We start from the raw sequence: 20,701 nt of genomic DNA, 5'->3' as shown, positions 1-20,701 counted from the left end.
AAGCTGCCCCTAAACTTGCAGAGAACTCTTCAATGAGCTCCCTTATGCCATCTTCATACGTAGACATAACATGTTTGGATATTATTTGTTCTCCATCATTCCTTTTCCTCTTTGTATAATTATTTATAAAATGAATGACAGGAAGATCCAGGCACCGGTGGCTCACATCTGTAATCCTAGCTACTCAGGAGGCTGAGATCTGAGGATCAAGGTTCAAAGCCAGCCTGAGCAGGAAAGTCCATGAGACTCTTATCTCCAATAAACCACTAGAACACCAGAAGTGGTGCTGTGGCTCAAGTGGTAGAGCGCTCGACTTAAAAGAATGACAGGAAACTAAAACATTCCCTGTTGGGGGAGGAGGGGAGCAGGTACCACCAGGACGGGGAGCGTCACTTGAGGGAGAATGGCAGTAAGTATGGCCAGAGTAGGCATATACAAAAATAGAACGATGAAATCTTTTGGAAATATTTTTTCTTTCTCATTTTGGTCTGAGACTGGGACTTGAGCTTGATACCTGATGCTTTTGCTCACTGGCTAGTGCTCCATGAACTGTGTTGAAATGGTTTTTAAAAAGAAGGATGGGATAAGGGAGACTGATGGGGGGGGAGTATAATTGAGGTTCACTGTGTGTAGGTATGGAAATGTCATAATAGATCCCTACTCAGACAGCTAATACAGGATAATAAAAAAAATCTTTTTTTTAAAGATAGAAATTGTTGGGACCAGTTTTGGGGGTAGGGTCAAAGGTGCGGCCCAGGTGACGAGCCAGGAATGAAGGGTTCGCCTCACCCTAGCCTTGTGCCTGGCAGGGTGTCACACAAACTGACTGCTTTTGCTTCCCTCTTTCCCAGAGCTTGTGATCCCAGACTCGGCAAATGTCTTTTATGCCATGAACAGCCAAGTGAACTTTGACTTCATTTTACGCAAAAAGAACTCAGTGGAAGAGCAGGTGAAACTGCGTAACCGGACCAGCTTGACCTTACCCAGGACAGCGAAGCGGGGCTGCTGGAGTAACAGACACAGCAAGATCACCCTCTGAAGGGGGGCCGGGGCCCCTTGCCTGCCAAAGGCAGAGGGGGGCCGAGGACAGGATCACTGGTGAAGCCAACAGATATTTATTAACTACTTGTGGTGTGCAAAGCACTCGATGGAGAAATTGGAAATGAATTTGACATGAAAAGAATGAGCAATCCACTGATCTCTTGGACCTGAGACTGAAACAGAAAATTAACCACATTTATAAATATATATATATGTACACATATTAGTATGTATGTGTATGTGTATATAGATATAGATCTAAAAGGAGGACTTTATGGGATATTCTGGACCTTGGAAAAACATATTTGCACAATGGCCTGGGACGCTAAGGTCACTGTTTACAGGGAAATAGAAGGAACCAAGAACCTAGGCTCTTATCTTCCATGTAAATCAAATCAGTCCTAGGAACACAGAATGTCCTTTGTGCCAGTATTAGAAGGAGTCCAAGCTTTATTTTTGTAAAAAGGGAGGATTACTTTCTCAATCAAGTGCCACCAGAGAAAACAGCTGCAGAGGCTGGAACAACCCACAGGCTGAATGAAGGGCCGTTTTGCAAAGGGTTTGGATGAGTCTGTGGCCTCCAACCTCTGCCTGCATCTGTCGCTTTCTGTCCCCATCCCCCAGAGAGGCCCCCATGTCCTGCCGGTCACCATCATGACACCGGTGTAGTCAACACAAGCCCGCTTTGATTTACGGCAACCCCATTGTAGTTCTGTTTTCTCGCCTAAAGAACACATCATCATTGCTATTGAACAAATAGCCATGTTCTTTCCTAACTTACCAGCCAAAGGAAAGCGAAAAGAACGATGACTCATTTGGACTCCTCTGTGTCTTGGATTGCCACTCATCATTGCCTTTTCTCATTGCCTTCTGCATGTGCAACTCTGTCAAGAGCCTCTTGCCATCTGGAACCTCGTACCTCTGTATTATGTGCAATTTGTTGTTCAGGTGTAGACATTGCGGTTGACTACATTTGATCATGCTGAGCCTGTGAAAGATCTGTGCAGTGGTCGCCCTGTTCAGAGCCCGTTGGAGGATGCTCCCTGCCAATAACCACATCTGTTTGACTTACTAATTTTATAGCACTCCTGTGCCTGGTCATGGGGAAAGAAATGTGTCTTATCTCAGACCTTTCTCCAAGAGGTACATCCTTCCAGATGGACTCGTTCTCATTCTTTATCAGGTCCCCACAGATGCAATCCTGGTGTTACTGCTAAGAGACACTTCTGTCTCTTGTAACACCATCACACTTTCCCTTCCAAATCTGAGCTATGCTGGGGTTTGAACTAAAAAGCCATATGTGAGAAGTTGACGTGTATGAGAAGCACTTTCAGATGATTGTCTTTTTCTAAGAAAAATTTCCCCCATACCAGTTTTTATTCCAAAAAATAAAGAGAATGAACCTAGAATAGATGAATTACAGATTGGAACATGCAGCTTTTTTTTTTTCTAATCTTGTGATAGAGTTCCCAAAGTTCGTGAAATATCACGAAAAGTTTAGAGATTGAGGGTGAAGGACCAAAGCATGAACCAAGAAGTGACTCCATTTCCTTGGTCTTCTAATAACTGTCCTTGATCATCGTAGGAGATTGGATGTTGTGTTAGAAAGACAGGTTGACTCGCTTTCAACTGATCGGAAAGCACTTTCTTCTGTTTGTGAGCCTGGCTCAATTTGTATTTTTGTGCTTGGAGGAGAGGGGGCTAGGGTCGCCGCCATCATGGAGATTGAGGCAAATGTAGCCTCAGCCTGACTTTCTTGGTGACAAGGTCAAGATGAAGATGTAGAACTGTTGACTTGGCTCAGGGTGTGCCTACTGAGATCTACATGCTGTGCCCATGTGCTTGCTCTGTGTTTATACTGTACATGTAGAACCTAGATTTATATACTGCAATGTAAAATATATATTATATATATTTACCTTTTTTTAAAGACAGTGGAAATACCAAGTAGATAAAACATGGCCTCATTTATTTAATGCTACTTTAATGATCTTAAATTTGCTTCTTGGTGGACAGCCGGGCAATACCTCCAGCTACTCGCATGCTTGTCTTTCTGCATCTCCATCATCTGTTTACCTTTTGGTTAAACTAATAAACTGGCTCAGGACTTGATTGGCTTGCGCTGCCAGTTCCAAAGGGATTGGTTTTGGAGTGTTCATCACATGGGTCCTGGGTTCCAAATTGTCAGGAAGCATTTGGAAGCCCACTCCACCTGGACCAGTTGGAGAAAGCAGAGGGAAAGGGAGTGGTAGGATTGGCCTTTCTCACACTGCGATGAGGGGTGTCTCAGGAAACTTCCTTGTGAAATGATGTCTTGCTCGATTGCTGTTCTTAGGAGCCACAGTGCACATTCCTTTTATAAAATCTAATTTAGCCGGACACTGATGGCTGATGCCTGTAAGCCTAGCTACTCAGGAAGCTGAGATCTGAGGATTGTGGTTCAGAGCCAGCCCAGGCAACAAAGTCTGTGACACTCTTACCTCCAGTTTACCACCAGAAAACTAGAAGTGGAGCAATAGCTCAAAGTGTTAAAGCACTAGCCATAGGCAAAAGAGTTCAGGGACAGTTCCCAGGTCCTGAGTTCAAGCCCCATGACTGGCAAAAAAACTGAAAATAAAATCTAATTTAAAGTGAGGATGCAAGGTAATTCATGCCTTCTTTCCGAGAGCCTTCATCTGGTTCAGCAATGGCTATTATGTAGATAATTGTGAAACTTCCCTTGATGTTCTAGAAGCCAAGGTGATCGCTATGAATTGAGTAAAGGTCTTCCCAGAAAGCACTGGGTCTGAGCTTGGCTTCATTCGACAGACACATAGCAGCATCAGTTATCAGATTTCCCAGAGTCATTTTCCAATGGAATCCTCAGTGGATCCAAATCATATTTAGGGGACCCCTAAGGAATTTTAGAGAGAGAGATTTAGGTGTTTTAATAGGAAGTTGATAATGAGCAGTAGCAAAGGGATTTCTATCTCTGGCATTATGATTTTTTTTTTTCAAAATCATTCTAGAAGAAAACGTTTCTGTTTTGTCTCTATCTAGAAACTTGGGCCTGGTGACTTTTTTTTTCTAAAGTGATGTCTTTATATTTCCATCTTGATTAAGGTAAACTCACAGATTCGTTGCCAGGCAGTGCAAGAGCATCAGGAGGTTCAGATTTGGTGTTGCTTGTGTGCCCTGGCTTCTGAGAGGTTTCCTGGTGCCAAGTCTCTTCTTCTACAGATGCCTACGAGGTTATTTATACTGAGTTTTTGCATTGCTGTTTTTCTTAGACTATCTCAATAGAAATTACTTCCAGACGGGATGTTATTAGACTAGGCTAGACTAGACTGGAGTAACAAGCCAAGAAATCTCAGTAAGTTGAATCACAGTTGTAGTTTGTGGGATGGTGCAGCAAAAACCAGGAAAGTCTCCAACTCTACCATTTCATGTTTTTCTTTCAAGCTACACTGAAGGTACAAGGGGTACACACTCAGAACTGTTCTGTCTGGTTCCTGCTGTTCTGTAGGTCAAAGTGACACATGTCACCTGATTCATAGCCCTTGACCTAAGTACAGGAGAGTCCCAAACACTGCGATCTGTGCCCCACTGGGATGAGGTCTTCCTCATAGAGTATCTGGGACAATCGGTTTTATTTCCAGCGTCATCAGAAACAGTGTTTTGAAAGGGTTTGAGATAGGGGCCATACAGAGCAAAGGAAAAAACTGAAGAAAGAAAGATGGTCACAGGAGGAGAAACTAGCAGAAAGAATAATTGAATGTTGTCTACCAGCCAAGAAAATTTAGTAAGAGTCAGCCAAATGTGATCACTTCAGCCTCAGAATTTGAAGCCATTATTGGCTGTCATTTCCAAGTACTCTACCCAGAAACCTCCATCAAAGCAATTCGTCGACCGCAGTTTGAAGAATCCGATGTATGTAATATTTTTTTGAGTTTGTAGCCAGTGATTTTACAGTACCTGCATGTAGCTGAGCCCCAGAATGGTACATGGCTGTAGGTCAAGGGCAGAGACCTGCATCATCAAAGTCCATTCTGTTCTTATCACCCTGGTCTGGAAACTGAGTGGAGGAGGAGGAAGAAAGTCTACAAGATGACTGTATACACACACACACACACACACACACACACACACACACACACTCACCTACCTTTGTGGAGCTGGAGAAAATTCTAGGATAGCTATTGGCTATGTCCCCAATTCTCCATTCTTCATTCCTATGAACTCATATAGGCTGGGCATTTGGTTGTTTATCTTAAAAGTCTCCAGGGAGCATTCTGCTGTGGCCTGTTATCATGAGCACTATTTGCATGTCAGAGATGGCTCCTCAGCTGAGATTTGGATCTATTTTGGATCCACTGATTCAGTCAAGCCACAGGTGCAGGTGTACCTCAGAGAAGTACCTGTGAAGTCCCCAGAGGAGGAGGGTTCCATTCAAGAGAGCCAGTGCCAGGATCACCCAGGAGTTCACAGGCTATAAGTCCAGTTTCTTATACATGTATGAAAAATGGGTGACAATACATCAAACAAGAAAAAAAGAATGATTTCGAATTTCTGAACCGTTGCTGCCATTAAAAAATAAATCAAGAAAGAGAGCAGCAGCGAATGATTTCAAATGTCTGAACTACTACTACCATTAAAAAAAATAAAAGTGCAGTTTTGAAATGGGAAAAATCTGCTGAGACTATTAGCTTCACCACCTCTACCAGACATCCATTTCTGAGCCTCATTTATGCAATACCCAGCAGGCAAGTCCTCCATAATGTTATCTGAGAATCTGCAGTGTGATTATCTGAAAAATCAGTACCTGAGATGATGGTGGTGGACGCTACAAGCTCCTGTATATTATATGTTATGCTCTGGTGTGTGTGTGGGTTATGTGAAAGACCGAGGGGGGGGGACAGGGAGAGAACAGAGAGACAGAGACACAGAGAGATGCAGACACAGAAACAAAGACAGAGACAGAGAGAGGGAGAATGAAGAGAGACTGGGATTATATTAGCTCTTAGCCAGCAATCAATGAAGGAGGTAGGGCAGCTTCACAGCACTGCTGTGCTCTTTGCCTAGCTGCAGCTGCTAATGCTCCTTCTGGCTGGAGGGAAGCCTTGTCTTCAAGTCCTCCACTTCCCTGCTTGGGTGAGCAGCAGGGATCCAGATGTGGAACTCTTAGAGGTGGGGCTTCATGTGTGCAACAGTTCCCTGGGAAAGTCTAAGCCTGTTGCGGCCTTGAGGAAAGACTGACTCATAGCGTTGGCGCATGTCCAGAGCTCCTACAGCGTGTTCCACAGCTATGGTCCAAAGAGGCTCAGAGGGAGGCCTGAGCCCCAGGTCTGCAGTCTGTGCAGTGAGGACCGGCTGGGGTTGCAGGGGGATTGTGGGGGGAGGATTGCTGGCTGAGCCCCTGGGATGAAGTATCCTTCTCGGAGCTGGCCAAGCATGTCAGCACACAGCTGGTAGTGATTCATATCAGGGACCTGGATGTTCTCTGCAGTGAGGGAGGGACGATTTCTCTCCACAGAGGCCAGGAGCCTGGGTCCTCCTTCTTCGGTGTCATTCCACACCTTTCCTGCAGGGGGCTCTCAGCTCTGAAAGCCCTGTCCAGAGACAGCGCTGACGCCTGGCTGTGGCTTGTTGTATTACACATGTCCTGGTGCTCATGGGTAACCCCTATTCCATTTCAGTACCTCGGGGTCTTTCACTATTGCAGGCTCAAAAATGATACAATATCACGTTAAGGACAAGGCTGGCACTACTCCAGTTTTAAGCCTCTTTTTTTTTTTTTGCTTCTGTGTTCCTCCTTGGTTCCCTCTGGCCTGTGCACAGACCTCTCTGGCGATGGACTGCATTTCTTGCTCCTGTCTGGTCCTTGTATTTCTCAATTTTCTGTGGGCCGCAGGGCATCGTTCTCTGCTGTGCTGGAAGCTGACCCTTCTCATTCTCCCTCCTATTCTCGAAGGCCTTGCGCCACCCAAGTCCCTTTCTCTCCACTCATACTTCCCTTTCCAGTGCTCTGAAAATAATATTGAAGGCAATAGAATCTTTCCTGTTCATCCTGGATCCCATCTTCCTGAATTTGTTAGGATTTACAGCTGAGAGCCACCAGTGCTGGCCCCGTGCTGACTTTTTAAAATGAACGCCTTTCAGATCACACCATCAACTCGTGGGTGAGTCAACCCTGTCTGGGGGTGTGCTTCAAACTCCTACCTCCTTTGCAAAGAGACCATTTTTGTTATTGATCATTTTCTAAACTTCTCTGCAGAACAGAGAGGGAGGACGGTGCCCTCAAGCTCATGCAGGAAGAAGAGCCAAGCCACCTCTAGAATGGAAAAGGAACCATGGCTGGATCCATGGGGCCTTTGAAGCAGGTGCTCCACAGGCTCCAGAAATCGCGCAGCCCTGACAATTTTATTAAAATCCTCAACCCAGAGGAGGCCAAGCTGAAGAAACTATCCAGAGGGACATAATAAATTCAGTAAATTAAAAAGCTAGCCACTTCCCAGAAACAATTCTTCATTGTTTCCACCCCTTCCCAGCAGATGGGAGATGGCTTTGGGGATGGCTTTGGGAGTGGCTTTGGGTGTGGAAGAAACAACAACCCAAGCAAGCTCTTCTCAGTTATTCATATAGGGATGGGAAGAAGCTAAATACAAAAACAAAACACCTAGGCTTTTATAGGTCAATTCACAGAACAGAAAGGAAGTTAGCCTCCTGCCCAGCAATGACTTTTATTGATCCATCTACCGCATGCCTTGCAATCCCATTCAATGCATCTATCAGTGAATTATTCAGCACTCACTTCAATTCCTCCCCACTGCCAGTTCCACATTTTCTACGCCTGCCCAGCATTCCCACCCACATCGCTAGGCTCTCCTCCTCCTTCCCAACTCGCAGCAAACTCCAAAACCAGTGCAATCTCCCCTCTCCTGAACAGAGGCCCTAGCACACTCCTGACAGAACTGGTTCTCTGGGGTCCTATGGTCTATTTAATCCAGTCTCTGAGCTACAGCTACACGTGGCACACGAATCCTCCCTTGGAGTGGACAGTGGAGCCTGCAGAGGTGGAGACCTAACTTCATCCTATGCAGTCAGTGTCCAGCACAAGACTTGAAGCAAGACAATGCTTACGTGTGGTTTTTGAGATATTGGAGAAGCAATTGTTGAGGCTAACATGAATTATCTTTTTTTTGTCTTTGCTTTTGCTCCTAACATGGACAAGCATCTCAGTTATCTTTCGTGATAGACTTACCTGTTAGCACAAAGTACAGGATGGGTAGCTACCTTAAGACTTCTTTCTGTATCTTGGAATCCTTTCTGGTTGTACACACAGTGTGCATACTGTGTACCTACCGCTGCACAGCACCCCCCACCATCTGGGTAAGGTAGGTGTGCCCTGTCTCATTTGCCCTGGGAATCTCACAGCAGTGAGGGTCCTCTCTGGCCTCTGACACTCTTGGTCTAGTGCAAATCTGGAAGGCCCAGCTTCTCTAGCCATTTTGACCAGTATGTCAAGTAACCAATGAGCAATCCTCAGTTCTAAATGTTCCCCCCCCCCCCAGCTCCAGCAGACAAGTAGTTTTGTCACTTCTCTGCCCTGAGACTGCACCATAAGACAGAGTAGGGTGCAAACATGTCAACCCTTTTCCCTTCCTCATGTTCCTGCAGCACACTCTAGTGCATCGACACATGGCCTGTGTGTGCAGGATCCTGAACACACTTCAAGCTCACAGTAGCACCCACCTCGCCATGGTCACGTGTGTGTATCCAGAAAGGAATCCAGACAGGGGGAGATCAGCCCTGAGCAAGGAGGAACAAAGGCTGGACAAGCAGAGCCAGAAGTTTATTCACAGTAGAACAGTCCTAGTCTACAACTCTAGAATTTAAATCCAATGTCTTTTAAGAAAGGAGACTTTAAAAACCCATCAGACCAGCTGACAAGTGAAGTTCTTTATGAAACAAAACAACACAAAAAAAATCAAGTCAATCTTCTTTCACTCCCAACACCCAGCCATCTCCCACCCATTAAAAAAGATCATTAAGGCCAGACACACTTGCACACACTCAATTTGCAAACACTTAAGGAAACCTTAGTGGTGACCTAAGGATTTGATACCGGTTCCTCGGAGGCTTTTCCTGATTCTCTAGAAGATTAGATAAGAGGAGTTAATATTCCAATAGCTATGTCCTGCCAGTAAAAACTGGAGTTTGGCAAGACCTCTTTCCTCACTGGCTGATTGTTCTGTGGAGAAGATCAACCACTAATCAGGAAGGAAGGTGACAGCTGAGGTGGGCCATCACCAGGCATCCTAAGATGCTCCATTGTGACATTGGACAGTTTGTGAAGTTAGTGCAACTCTCCATTTTACACCAAATTAATCTACAAAGAAAGCAGACAGGAATTTCCGGAAACATTTCTTGTTTTGTTATTTTGTTTTCCTTTGGCAGTACTTGGGTTTGAAATCAGAGGTTTACACGTAGTAGGGAGGTCCTCTACCATTGAGTCACTCTCCAAAGCCCCTTTTAGTTTAGTTATTCTTTTGCCCCAGGTATAGTCTTACAGTTTGGGCGAGGCTGGCCTGGATCAGAATCCTACTTAGTGCTTCCTGCCTAGCTTGGCTGACAAGCATGTACCCCCATGCCCAGCTTTTTATTGGTTAAGATAGAAGAGTCTCACTAACTTTTTATCCAGGTTGGCCTCCAGTCACTAGCTTCCTGATCTCTACCTTCCCTCTTCCTCCAAGTGGCTAAGATTATAGGTATGAGCCACCACATCTGGCTTCAGGGGATACCTTTTTCTTTTCTTTCTTTTTCTTTTTGGCAGTCGTGGGGCTTGAACTTTGGGCCTGGGTGCTGTCCCTGAGCTCTTGTTTGCTCAAGGCTATCACTCTACCACTTTGAGCCACAGCACCACTTCCGGTTTTCTGGTGGTTAATTAGAGATAAAAAAAATCTCATGGATTTTCCTGCTTGGGCTGGCTTTGAACCCTGGTCCTCAGATCTCAGCCTCCTGAGTAGCTAGAATTACAGGCATGAGCCACCAGCACCTGGCAGGGGATACCATTTGAGACAAGGTGCCAACCCAGGATTTGGGCTCTAAGAACTTTCCTAGTTGTTGGTCTAGATCTGTTGTCCAGTCCATTGTTTCCCCTTAAAGTGGAGACTACTTTGCTTCCAAATGGCTAGAATCCTTAAGCAACAGGCTTCCCTGCAAAAGACAGGCTGGGACATTCAGGAAACTTGGGTCATTGCACCAAGGTGGCTAGAGGGACACTCCCCAGGGTGCCATGAAAACTAGCCACATCTGTTTCTCTACCTCATCGAGCAGACAATGTTTTCCCTCACACTTTGTAAAATAAATAATTCAAAATATAATGAAAAACCCAGGCACACACAGTTGCTGGCCTGAAAATGTGCTCTGTCTTTTGACTCAGAAAACTCACACTTGCTGCTCTCATTCCCAGGCTAAGGGGTGGGAAAAGTAAGCGCGAGGTGCTGTACTAGGCAGGGCATACCTCTCCCCCCGGGCCCTGGATATATTACACTTATCTTTATAAATACCCCGTCCTGAATCAAGTGGCCACAAGACACAAGGCCAAAGGTTGAGTTCTTTTTCTCTCAAGTATCTACATAAGCCCTCAAATAGCTACCAAAATTCTATCCGCATGGCACACTGGATGCCTCTCAGAAGAGCTCCAGCTACCCATGATTGGCAAAGGCTAAGTCTCAACCACAGCCAGTTACCCATCCTTAATGGACAGGAAGTTATAAATTTAAAATTAAAGAATTTTAAAAATCCACTTTTTAACTTATTTAAAAGATAAAAAGAAGAACTTGTACACAGATTTTCAAGGTCATATACAACAGGCCAACTGGACAATAAATGCAATCTAGTTGGCTTAGAGTTATAAAAGGTCACATCTGTCATGGAAAAAGGACCATTAAGACCAAGAAGTGTGGTCCAGTTGTCTTGGGTGCTATGACTACCTAGGTACCAACGTGATGGCGTGGTGACCCCATCTCATGCAAGACTGAATCATGTTGCTTCCTGTATCAGGGCTAGTTAGCAGAAGAACTGGGTGATTGGACTAAAGTTTAACTTAATGGTTCCCATAATACCCATCTGTTGGCTATTGTGAGAAATTTGGGGCTAATTTCCCAATTTGCCTCCACTGTCAAAAATACATTAATTTTGCTCAATCACATCTGACCACTCTGATTAGATGACCACACCACTCAAAAGAACAGGAGCAAACAGATGAACAGCCCCGTGGAGAAACTGAACAGTGATGAACCAAGGTGGGTCCTCTCCCAGGAGGTTTTCAGAGCTCGTCCCTTGAAGGTGCTGTGTCCAGAGAAGTTGGTGGCGGCAAGGCTTCTGTGTTCTTGGCATTGCTGTGGATGGGACCCTGCTTCCGGGACTTCCAGGAATGTGTTCTGTCCCAGTCAGTAGCTACTGTCTCGTTGTCCCAGATGGTAGAGGTTTCTGTGTCACTCAGATATCCAGGTTGGCCTGTGTAGTGGGTGGGGTAGATGAGCAAGGGTTCGGCAGAGAACGCTTTCAGGTCCCTGGATTCATAATACTCCTTGTACTCAGCTCTGAAAGCAAGAATAAACAGGACCTGAGAGGCTGGATAGAAGGGTTGTGGTGTTGCTTAGCTCCGAAACTGCCTGGAATCACTTCTGTGTTTTTTCTTTTGTGTGTCTTTGTGAGGAATATTAGGCAAATTCCATAAAGGTTTCCTTAAGCTTTTTAAAGGTTCACATGAATAGGTAAAAAGGCCAGGAAATTTCTGTGCATTTAACTAGAAGAGTGAAATGGATGAATTTCCGGTTGTACTCCAAATGGTGAAAATTAATTTCTGTTGGACCATGATGATAAATAAACACAATCACTTTATAAATAATACTGGATTCCTGGATTAAGAAATGAAGGTGTCTGAGATCCGGGACTGCAGCTGTCGGGTAAGCGAGATGTGAAGGGCTAAGGAGTGTGGCAGCTGGGAACTGAATGCTAGCTTCTTGCACAAACCCTGGCTCCTTGCAAGTGTGAAATATGGGGACAATCTGGCCATGCCTCCGGGGTTCCTGTGCAGTTATGTGAGGTGACCTCACACTGGGCTTTGTAAGTCATTCTTTTTTTTTAAAATTTCTTTATTGAGATTAAGTGATTACCTAAATGTCACAGTATTGTGGGAAAGTGATGCTTAGCTAAAGTCACAAACACATTATAATCTTCACAAGGCGAATTGTCATTATCATGGTCTATAAAGCTTATGAACTCTACAAACGTTGACAATACAACTATTTCTTCCAAATCAGGTGATTTGCTTAGTGTCGGCTGTTCCCTCTTTCCCTCTCACCCCCTCCCTCCCACAGCTGCCCCTGAGCGCTTAGTTCCCTATCATCAATGTCCAGTGCAGCTGATGGGGCCCTCCGCTGTATTTTTTCACCCATTTCCCTCTGTTTCTGGGACCTCCTTCTAGCTTCCCTCAGATTGCACATGCATCTATCTCCCATAGATGGTGTCAAGAACATGGAGTCATCTAAAAACGATGTGACAAATCAAGAAGATTAAGAAGTAAGAATGGCATTCGTAGGGAAATGGTTGGAACTAGAACAAATCATGTTGAGCAAAATAAGTCCTTCTTAAGTATTAGTTTTCCTTCTGTTTCAGGGAATAAGGGCAGGAGCCAAGGTCAGACCTTGGTCTGCCTCACTCACAAGGTTAGGAGTCGCTGCTTGGGCGGCTATTTATGTATAATATTTGGTCTACTCTCTAAAGGAAACAGAGATGTGAGAACAATCCTGCTCTTAAAGGGTTCATAGCATACTGGAGAGCTGAAAGCATCTCCTGCCATGCCTTTTGATGAATACTAGATCCCCAGTAAGCCAGGGCTATGGAAATTCAAGCCTCATAATGCCTTGTTCCATGGATAAGTGGCTTGGGGTCACCCTCAACCTCCTGAACTCTCCCCACATCTCTGTGACTGCAGGAATTACAATATTTCATTCGATTTGGTCATGAGTCTGTGTTCCTAACCATATTGTAAGGTCTGAAAAGATAGCTACCCCTGCCTAGTCAATGGTACACACATGAGCTGAACTGGATTCATTGAAAAAATTTACAAACTACACCTTCACATGTACAAGATTATAGAAATAAAGGAGCCAAGACAAGCATAGTTCCAAGTAGATGATGGTCCTACATATACATATTGGGTGTTAAAAAGGGCTTTAGGCAAGTCATTCACCATCTCTGCCTCATCTTCCCTGGCTATTAATGGGGTTATTCATTTGAGTCAACCTCTCCTGATTATGATCATAGACATCTCCTTTAGGAAACTGGGACGACTTCAGATAATATTGGGTTCTACTCAAGAAGCATGATTATAAGTGGACTGTGTAGCAGCAGAGAAAGACTCACACAGGATGCTTGTTGTACATGATTGGCAGAAACTCGTCCACTGGCAGCATCTTCCCAAAGGGATTAGCTCCAACCAGCTTCTGCGCTCCTTCCAGAGAGATGACGTAGCCCAGGGTCCAGTAGGAATAGTCAGCTTCAACCAGGTTGACTACATTGGGCACTGCTTTCTCTGGCTCTTTCACTTGCAACCTCTTCCTACCAATGTAACTATAAAGAAATGGGTAGAGGAGAACAGTTCCAACTTGAATACTAGGCTGTTGAATAGAGTAAGAATGGAGCACAGCTTTGGTTTGTATAGACAGCTTTAAATATAGTTTTTATTATCTTTAAGTAGTCGTACAAAAGAGTTACAATTCAACAAATGCAATGCATCTTGATCAATGCCTCACCTCGTTCTCCCCCATTTCTCCCAATCCATCTGCTCCCCTCAATTTTCTTATTTCATAAGGTATGCATTGAATACTATGACTCCGTTCCCCCTTCCTCTCTTTATCTGTCTATCCCCCTCCCTCAGACCTCCTCCCCACCACGCTTTTCAAATGTCAGTTTCCTGCTATTCATTTTGTTGGGCTCTTAGTTTTTCTAAGGAATTATACCATTTGAAGTCTCTTCTGCACATACCATATTTCAGTTAAAACCTTTGTGTACACTTGCATACAACCTCATGTATATTTACTTGTACACATATAAATTAGTGCTAGCTTCCACATATAAGAGCACACACATGTCCTTTGTGTACAGACAAGCTTCTAAAGCTTGCACTGGCCATGTCTGATCACACCACAAAGTGCCTCCCATCGCCAGCTACAGCCGTCACAAATCACTTCTCTGCGCTGCTTATCTACATGAGTTCACATCCAGCCAGCCCTGCCCATGGACTGTCTTCAAGCCAGGAAGTTAAGATGTGAAAAGATGAGATTAGATCTGTTGGATCATTTCACAAAGATAGTATGGGATTTCCAGATGTGTTTACAGAGTTTTGAGAGACATAAAAGGACAGATGTGGGAATCCTGAATTAGTCTTCACATCCCCAGAGCCTCCGCACTGATGTTCTCTGTACAGCTTTCCAAATGTTGGTGGCAAACAGAGGACAGAAAAGGCTGTGGGAAAAAAGCACTGTCTATAGTAGAGGATTAAAGGCCATTCCCAAAGGGCTCCTTCTGGGAGTGTGAAAGACAACTCTGAAAAGTTCTTTTCCTCCCTCACACCCTTCTAGTTCTGCCAAGACCACTTTCTTCTGAGGAAGGCACTCAGATCCATTCCCTCCTCCATGAACAACTTCAACCATACAGGATTTACCTTCTGCCATTCCTAGCTTCCAAGTCTGTTCATAGCTCTATGATCCATTACTTTTGTCTGCAGCCTGTTTGGTTTGGGCTTGAGTAGAGTGAGTTGAGTTGACTATTTTGCCAGAATGATCTCTTTCAACATTCAAGGGATTCTCTGAGGTCAGGACATCCCAAGATCTGCAGAGCACATGGATGTCCAATTTTCAATATTTCTGAGGACATCAAATACATGTCCTCTCAGCCACTGTCTTTTCAGACTAAGGATCAGAACTTCCCTAGTGTCAGGGACTGGAAGGGAATTTGAAATATGCTCAGGGGATGAAGGAATTGACTATATAGGCTTTTTCATTAAAATAAAATATTTTAAATGAACTGCATATATTTTTCTTTCTGTGATGCTGAAGACTTGGTACCAAAAAGGATACCATTTCCTTAATGATTGAAAAACATGAAAATATTTAATATCTTAAAACCATTAAATAAAAATAATTTTAATAATCCTAGGATAATATTAGGATGTATTAGATTAACTAAAGTGTATTATTAAGACTACCTTCATCTAAGTTTTTTTTTATCTTTTTAGTGTGATCATTAAAAATCAAAAACCAAAAAACAAAAAACTGAAAACGATGTATGTGACTTGCTTTCTATTTCTATTGAAGAACTCTCCCAGGATGGTTCCAACAACTTCTTTCCATTTACTATTTCCTTATTCTGGAAAGATTTGGAGTACCTATTATGGATTATTATCAACTTTTAAGTTCTGAGTTTAAGTCATATATATTTATTCTTCATTTTAGAAAAAGATAGGCAAACACTGAAACTCTATTGTACAGTTTTTAAGAGTATATAAAGAGGTTAAATGGAATATGCTAACTAGGCCAAGCTATGAAATTTAGAATACCCTACCCCATATCCTTAGTAGGACAATCATCATTGCTTCTCTGATCTGTTCTATTTTGTCCTAAGAAATATACCAGTCAGACTATCTGCATAGGCTTCCTTGATTACACATGTCCCATGGGCATAAAAATGCATCCAGGCCCCATGCCTGGAAGACCTCAAGCACAGACTGCAGAGCCATCCATCCATGCAGAAGGGCTGCAGGGCATGATTCTGGAGGATGGGGAAGCACGGCCAGCTGTGCAGAGTACCACAAGCAATTACAGGCAGGGGTGGGGGGGCGCATTTGTGTGTTGTACTGAGTTGGAGGTCAGTTTCTTAGGAATTGGTTGGGCTATTGCTAGGTTTCTTTTTTTTATAATGTTTTTTATTGGTGAAAATACTGTACAGAGGGGTTACAGTCTCATGAGCAAGGTCATGAGTACATTTCCTATTGTACAGGGGGGTTACAGTTGCATGAGCAAGGTCATGAGTACATCTCTTATCCAGCATTGTTGCCTCCCTCTTTGTTTTTCCTCTACCATCTCTTCCCTCCCATCTCCACTCCACACCCCGCAACCTAAATTGTAAAGTTCGTTTTACAACATAGTGTCTTGTACATCTCATTGTTGCAATGGGTCCACCGTATCTCTATTTAATCATTTTGTTCTTTCCCTTCCCCTCCCCAAATTATACCAACATCAAATACATTGAAAACAGAGGTATTGCTAGATTTCTTTTGAGCTCTGCGCAGTGGATTTTCTGAGAGAACAAGTATCCCTTCTGGGTCCATTGCTGACCTTTCCCTCCGGGGAGAGGAGGGGCAGGCAAGGCTGGGCGGCTGCAGCTGCTCCAGAGGAGCTGCTCTGATTTAACACAATTGCCTTTGACACACAGCTGGGGAGTGAAAAAAAATGGTTCAGAACTCTGTGCTTGTTTGGAGAGAGCTAGAAGGAAAGTGTTGTTTTGTTTTTAAAAGAAAGAAAGAGGAAAGAGGAAGAGAAAAAAGGAGGGAAAGGAAGATAAAGAGAAAAGAGAAGTGAAGGAGGGGGGAAGGAAGGAAGAAAGGAAGGAAAGACACAAGAAACAAAGAAAGAGAATGAAAGGAAGGAAGGAAAGAAGGAAGAGAGGAAAGGGAGGAAGGAAGGAAAGAAAGAAGGAAGAAAATGAAACAAAATACAAATCAAGAGCAAGGGAAGGATTGACACTGTCTGTCCAAAAAGAAATGTACTTTTTTGGCCTGTCGTGGGACTTGAGCTCAGGGTCTGGGTGCTGTCCCTGTCCTTTTGCTCAAGGCTAGCACTCTACCATTTTGAGCCACAGCGCCACTCTCAGTTTTCAGGTGGTTAATCAGAGATAAGAGTCTCACAGACTTTCCTGCTCAGGCTGGCTTTGAACTGCAATCCTCAGATCTCAGCCTCCTGAGTAGCTAGGATTACAGGTATGAGCACTAGTCCCATTGTGTGTGTGTGTGTGTGTGTGTGTGTGTGTGTGTGTGTGTGTGTGTGTGTGTGTGTGTGTGTGATTATTTATCCCTTTGTGTCTAGACACATTTATGGTGTGAAATCAGGTATCTGGAAGGAAAGTTGAGTTACATCTCCTACCAGCTGGGGAAATGGAGCTTTCTGTCCCTGGATAAGTCAGAGGGCCTTGTAAATGCCTGCTCTTTTTTTTGTCACTCACATGAGTTCCCAGTCCAGCTGAGCTCGGTCAATGTCATCCATCAGTTTCATCAGCTTCTTCTTAAACTGATGCTCAAAACGCACATCATCTTCAATAACAAGAGTCTTCTCCAGTTCTCGATCGATTACCTGCAAAGGTCACCAGTGAGAAGATATGCTCTGAAAAGTTCAATAGCCATTTTTTACTTTCAAAAATTGTTATTAAAAGGTGATATACAGAGGCTATAGCCAAAATATTATTTAGTAGATAAATATAGGGAAATCAAGAATATGGTAGCAGAGTTCATAATAGTTCATGATTGGAATCTAAGCAAGTATCTAAGCAAAAGTCTAAGCACAATGGATAAACTATGGTATATTTACAACAGGGAGAATGCATGATCTACAACTAAACAAGATGCTTGCCGTGAGGCAAGGTGGTAAGTTAATCTTCCAAATATAATACTCAGAGGGTGCAGATGCCCTGAGGTTTCGTTTGTAGAAAAGAAAGTCCAAAAATAGGCAAAGCCATTATTTCATGCTTTTAGAGATCAAGACCATGAAAACTTATGACTAGAAGGAAGCTCAGAGAGGGAACCGTTAGGGTGCTGGTTACCTGTTTCTTGATCCAAATGTTGATTAACATGGGTGTATTATTCATTTTATGAGAGTTGTCTGGACTGTATTTTATGATCTATCAATCTCATATTTCAGTTAAATAAAAGATAAGCATAACATGGATTATTAGATGCAAAAAGATATTCAAAGGTCTTTAGAAGTTTTTCATTTCTCTTGTTTTGTTTTTGTTTTTGCCGGTCATGGGGCCTGACTTCTGGGCCTGGGCGCTGTCCTTCAGCATTTCAGCTCAAGGCTAGCACTCTACCACTTGAGCCATGGCACCACTTCCGGCTTTTTCTGCTTATGTGGTGCTGAGGAATTGAACCCAGGACCTCATGCATGCAAGGCAAGCGCTCTACCACGGAGCCACCTTCCCAGCCCTAGAAGTTTTTCATTTCTTGTGGAAGCTGTCTCTTACTCAGGAACCCCATTTCCAATACGACTGCCATCAAGGTTTTGATCTGTAAGATATGGAGTCGATTTCTCTGTCTTATGTTACCTGGACAAGGCACTTTATAATTTTCTCTTGGGTGGAAGGAATCCATTCCTTCCAACTCATTCATAAGACTTTTGTGTGACTTCTTGCCTGAAATCACCTAATATCTGATGACATGACAGCATAAGGTGATACAAGACCTTGCTTTGGATGATGGCAATGAACTAACACAAGCGAGGGCTCTAAGGTCTGAATATCACCCCGTCTTCAGCCCCAGTAATACCAAGGCTGCCCTTATTGACTCTTAGCTGCTAGCCTGAGGGAGACACAGGTAGGAGAAACTGTCAAGGCTATTTTCAGAACAGTCACGGGCATCTGGTCTTCATTCATCTGCGAAGTCCCACTCCGCTCTCTCTTCATTACAAAACTTCCCTCTAAATAAAACATGCTTTACCTCTTTCCAGATAGAGTAGTGACTAAGGAAGCAGCCAATTTCACCCCTGGTCAAAGGCCTGGAGGAGTAGGGATCTCGATAGCCTGGCAGCATTTCAATGTTCAAGGCCTTCAGCTGGCTTGTGTTGAGTGCCCTGCGCGACAGAGAGCATGTCTGAAGTTTTCCACGTCAAGGTGTCCTCATGACAGAAGGGAGGGAGAGTCTGCACATGTCCTCAGAACCTCTACATCTACAAAGACTTTTCTGTCTCCCATTATTCTTTATGAGTTCCTCCTGACTAACATATGATAGTAGCGTTATAGGCTTTGTGAAGATAAGATGGTGTCTTTTAGTTTGCCACGTCTGTCAGAGTGAAGGCATTCTGTTCTAAGTGCCAAGGATTTCTAGAAATCTTTGAAAGAGTACTGTCCTAATGATGAGAAGGTAGTTCAGAGGAGCAGTAAATGCTGGAAGGGCTGAAGACAAGAAGAAATGAGAAGAGAAACTGAAGTTGTGCTTGTGTGTGTGTGTGTGTGTGTGTATGCTTTTTCTTTGGATTTAAAATTAAAACATCTTAAAAATAAAAGCAATAAAACCCATTTTCAGAATGTTCGAGTATTAAAAGTACTGAGGCCATTGGTGAACATTGTCCCAATACAGAACTATAGAAATGAATGAAAGGCTTACTCAATCTCTAAGCCCAGTGCACATTTGTGCTAAGCTTAGCTTTCTCCCCAGCCCAGCTAAAGCCTTGAACCCAGCTGCTACCAGCTGTAGCCACCAGAAGTAACAAGGTGGATGAGGATTCTCCAAAGCACCAGTCCTGAGGAAGCAGTCCTTGTTTAAGCTCATTGGAAGCCCCTGAGAAGCTCCATTCTCAGTGTCTGGCTTTATTTGCTTGGGGTTCAGAGTCTATAAACAGTACTATAAACAGTCCTCTCTAATGCCAATGAATATTAGTAGCCACTGTTTAACACTACAGCTATCTGAGCAGCATTAAATGTGAAAGCTAATGAGAGTTTGGTCAAAACAAAGGAAAGAACCATATTCCTGAAAATCTAGAAGGTCTAGGTATGTGATCCTCTTCAGAAAGACCTGAAAAGACCCTAACTTTTTACCTGACTGACCTTTAGGATCTGGGGAAAAGGTAGCGAATGTGAATAGATTAAACAGTGCAATCAATGCCAAAGCTTGGCAAAATTAAAATATCAAACCATAGCAAGGCACAGTGGTTTACACCTGTAATCCTAGGCTGCGATTTGAGGATCATGATTTGAAGCCAGCCTGGGCAGAAAAGCCTGTAGATTCTTATCTCCAGTTAACCACCAAAAAGCTGGAAATAGAGCTGTGGCTCAAGTGGTGGAATGCTAGTCTTGAGTAAAACAGCAACAGCTCAAGGACAGAGCCCAGGCCTTGAGTTCAAGCCCTAGTACTGGCATGCACACTCACACACGGAGCTAAAATGATGGGAAAGATATATTCCATAAACTGTAATCACAAGACAGCTAAAGGAGCTATATTAATAGCAGACAAAAGAAAACTCTTTAGCAAATGTATACTGCAGACAGAAAAAAAGATAAAAATCCATTAGGAAGATAAAATGCTAATAATGCCCATAACAACAGAACCCAAAAAACATAAAGCAAAGGTGACCAGAATTTAAAGGAGTCATAGACAATTCAAGAATAATAGTGTATCTAGGAGGCTAGGATCCAGAGGATTGCTGTTTGAAGCCAGCCTGTACAGAAAAGTACATGAGACTTCATCTTCAATCAACCAGAAAAATCTGGTCTGGAGGCATGGCTCAAGTAATAAAACACCAATTGCGAGCAAGCTGAGCAACTATGAGGCCTTGGGTTCAAGTCCTGGCTGACGAAAAGATAGCATAATAGTGGGAGAGTTTAATATCCTACTTTTAGTAATGAA

General features: G+C 43.5%; 2 protein-coding genes across 3 annotated transcripts in view; one reads left to right on the top strand and one right to left on the bottom strand.

Annotated features, from left to right (window-relative positions):
- Rgl1 (ral guanine nucleotide dissociation stimulator like 1) overlaps window positions 1-3,153 on the top strand; it is a 159,054-nt gene extending 155,901 nt beyond the window's left edge. For both annotated transcript variants that reach the window (XM_042674286.1, XM_042674285.1), the window contains exon 18: window positions 852-3,153. In XM_042674286.1, coding sequence (XP_042530220.1) covers window positions 852-1,039 — 188 coding nt within the window. In that variant the 3' untranslated portion in view covers window positions 1,040-3,153. The remainder of the gene's footprint in view (window positions 1-851) is intronic.
- Window positions 3,154-10,021: 6,868 nt separating this feature from the next.
- Colgalt2 (collagen beta(1-O)galactosyltransferase 2) overlaps window positions 10,022-20,701 on the bottom strand; it is a 103,035-nt gene continuing 92,355 nt past the window's right edge. The window contains exons 9-12 of the mRNA XM_042674435.1: window positions 18,797-18,929; window positions 17,311-17,438; window positions 13,456-13,662; window positions 10,022-11,627 (exon numbers count right to left, since the gene is read on the bottom strand). Of these exons, the coding sequence (XP_042530369.1) occupies window positions 11,351-11,627; window positions 13,456-13,662; window positions 17,311-17,438; window positions 18,797-18,929 (745 nt within the window). The 3' untranslated portion in view covers window positions 10,022-11,350. The remainder of the gene's footprint in view (window positions 11,628-13,455; window positions 13,663-17,310; window positions 17,439-18,796; window positions 18,930-20,701) is intronic.

Source organism: Dipodomys spectabilis, unplaced genomic scaffold, assembly GCF_019054845.1.
Source record: "Dipodomys spectabilis isolate Male_0828 unplaced genomic scaffold, ASM1905484v1 ptg000019l, whole genome shotgun sequence".
Taxonomy (NCBI): domain Eukaryota; kingdom Metazoa; phylum Chordata; class Mammalia; order Rodentia; family Heteromyidae; genus Dipodomys; species Dipodomys spectabilis.
This window is presented reverse-complemented; position numbering and strand designations above follow the sequence as displayed.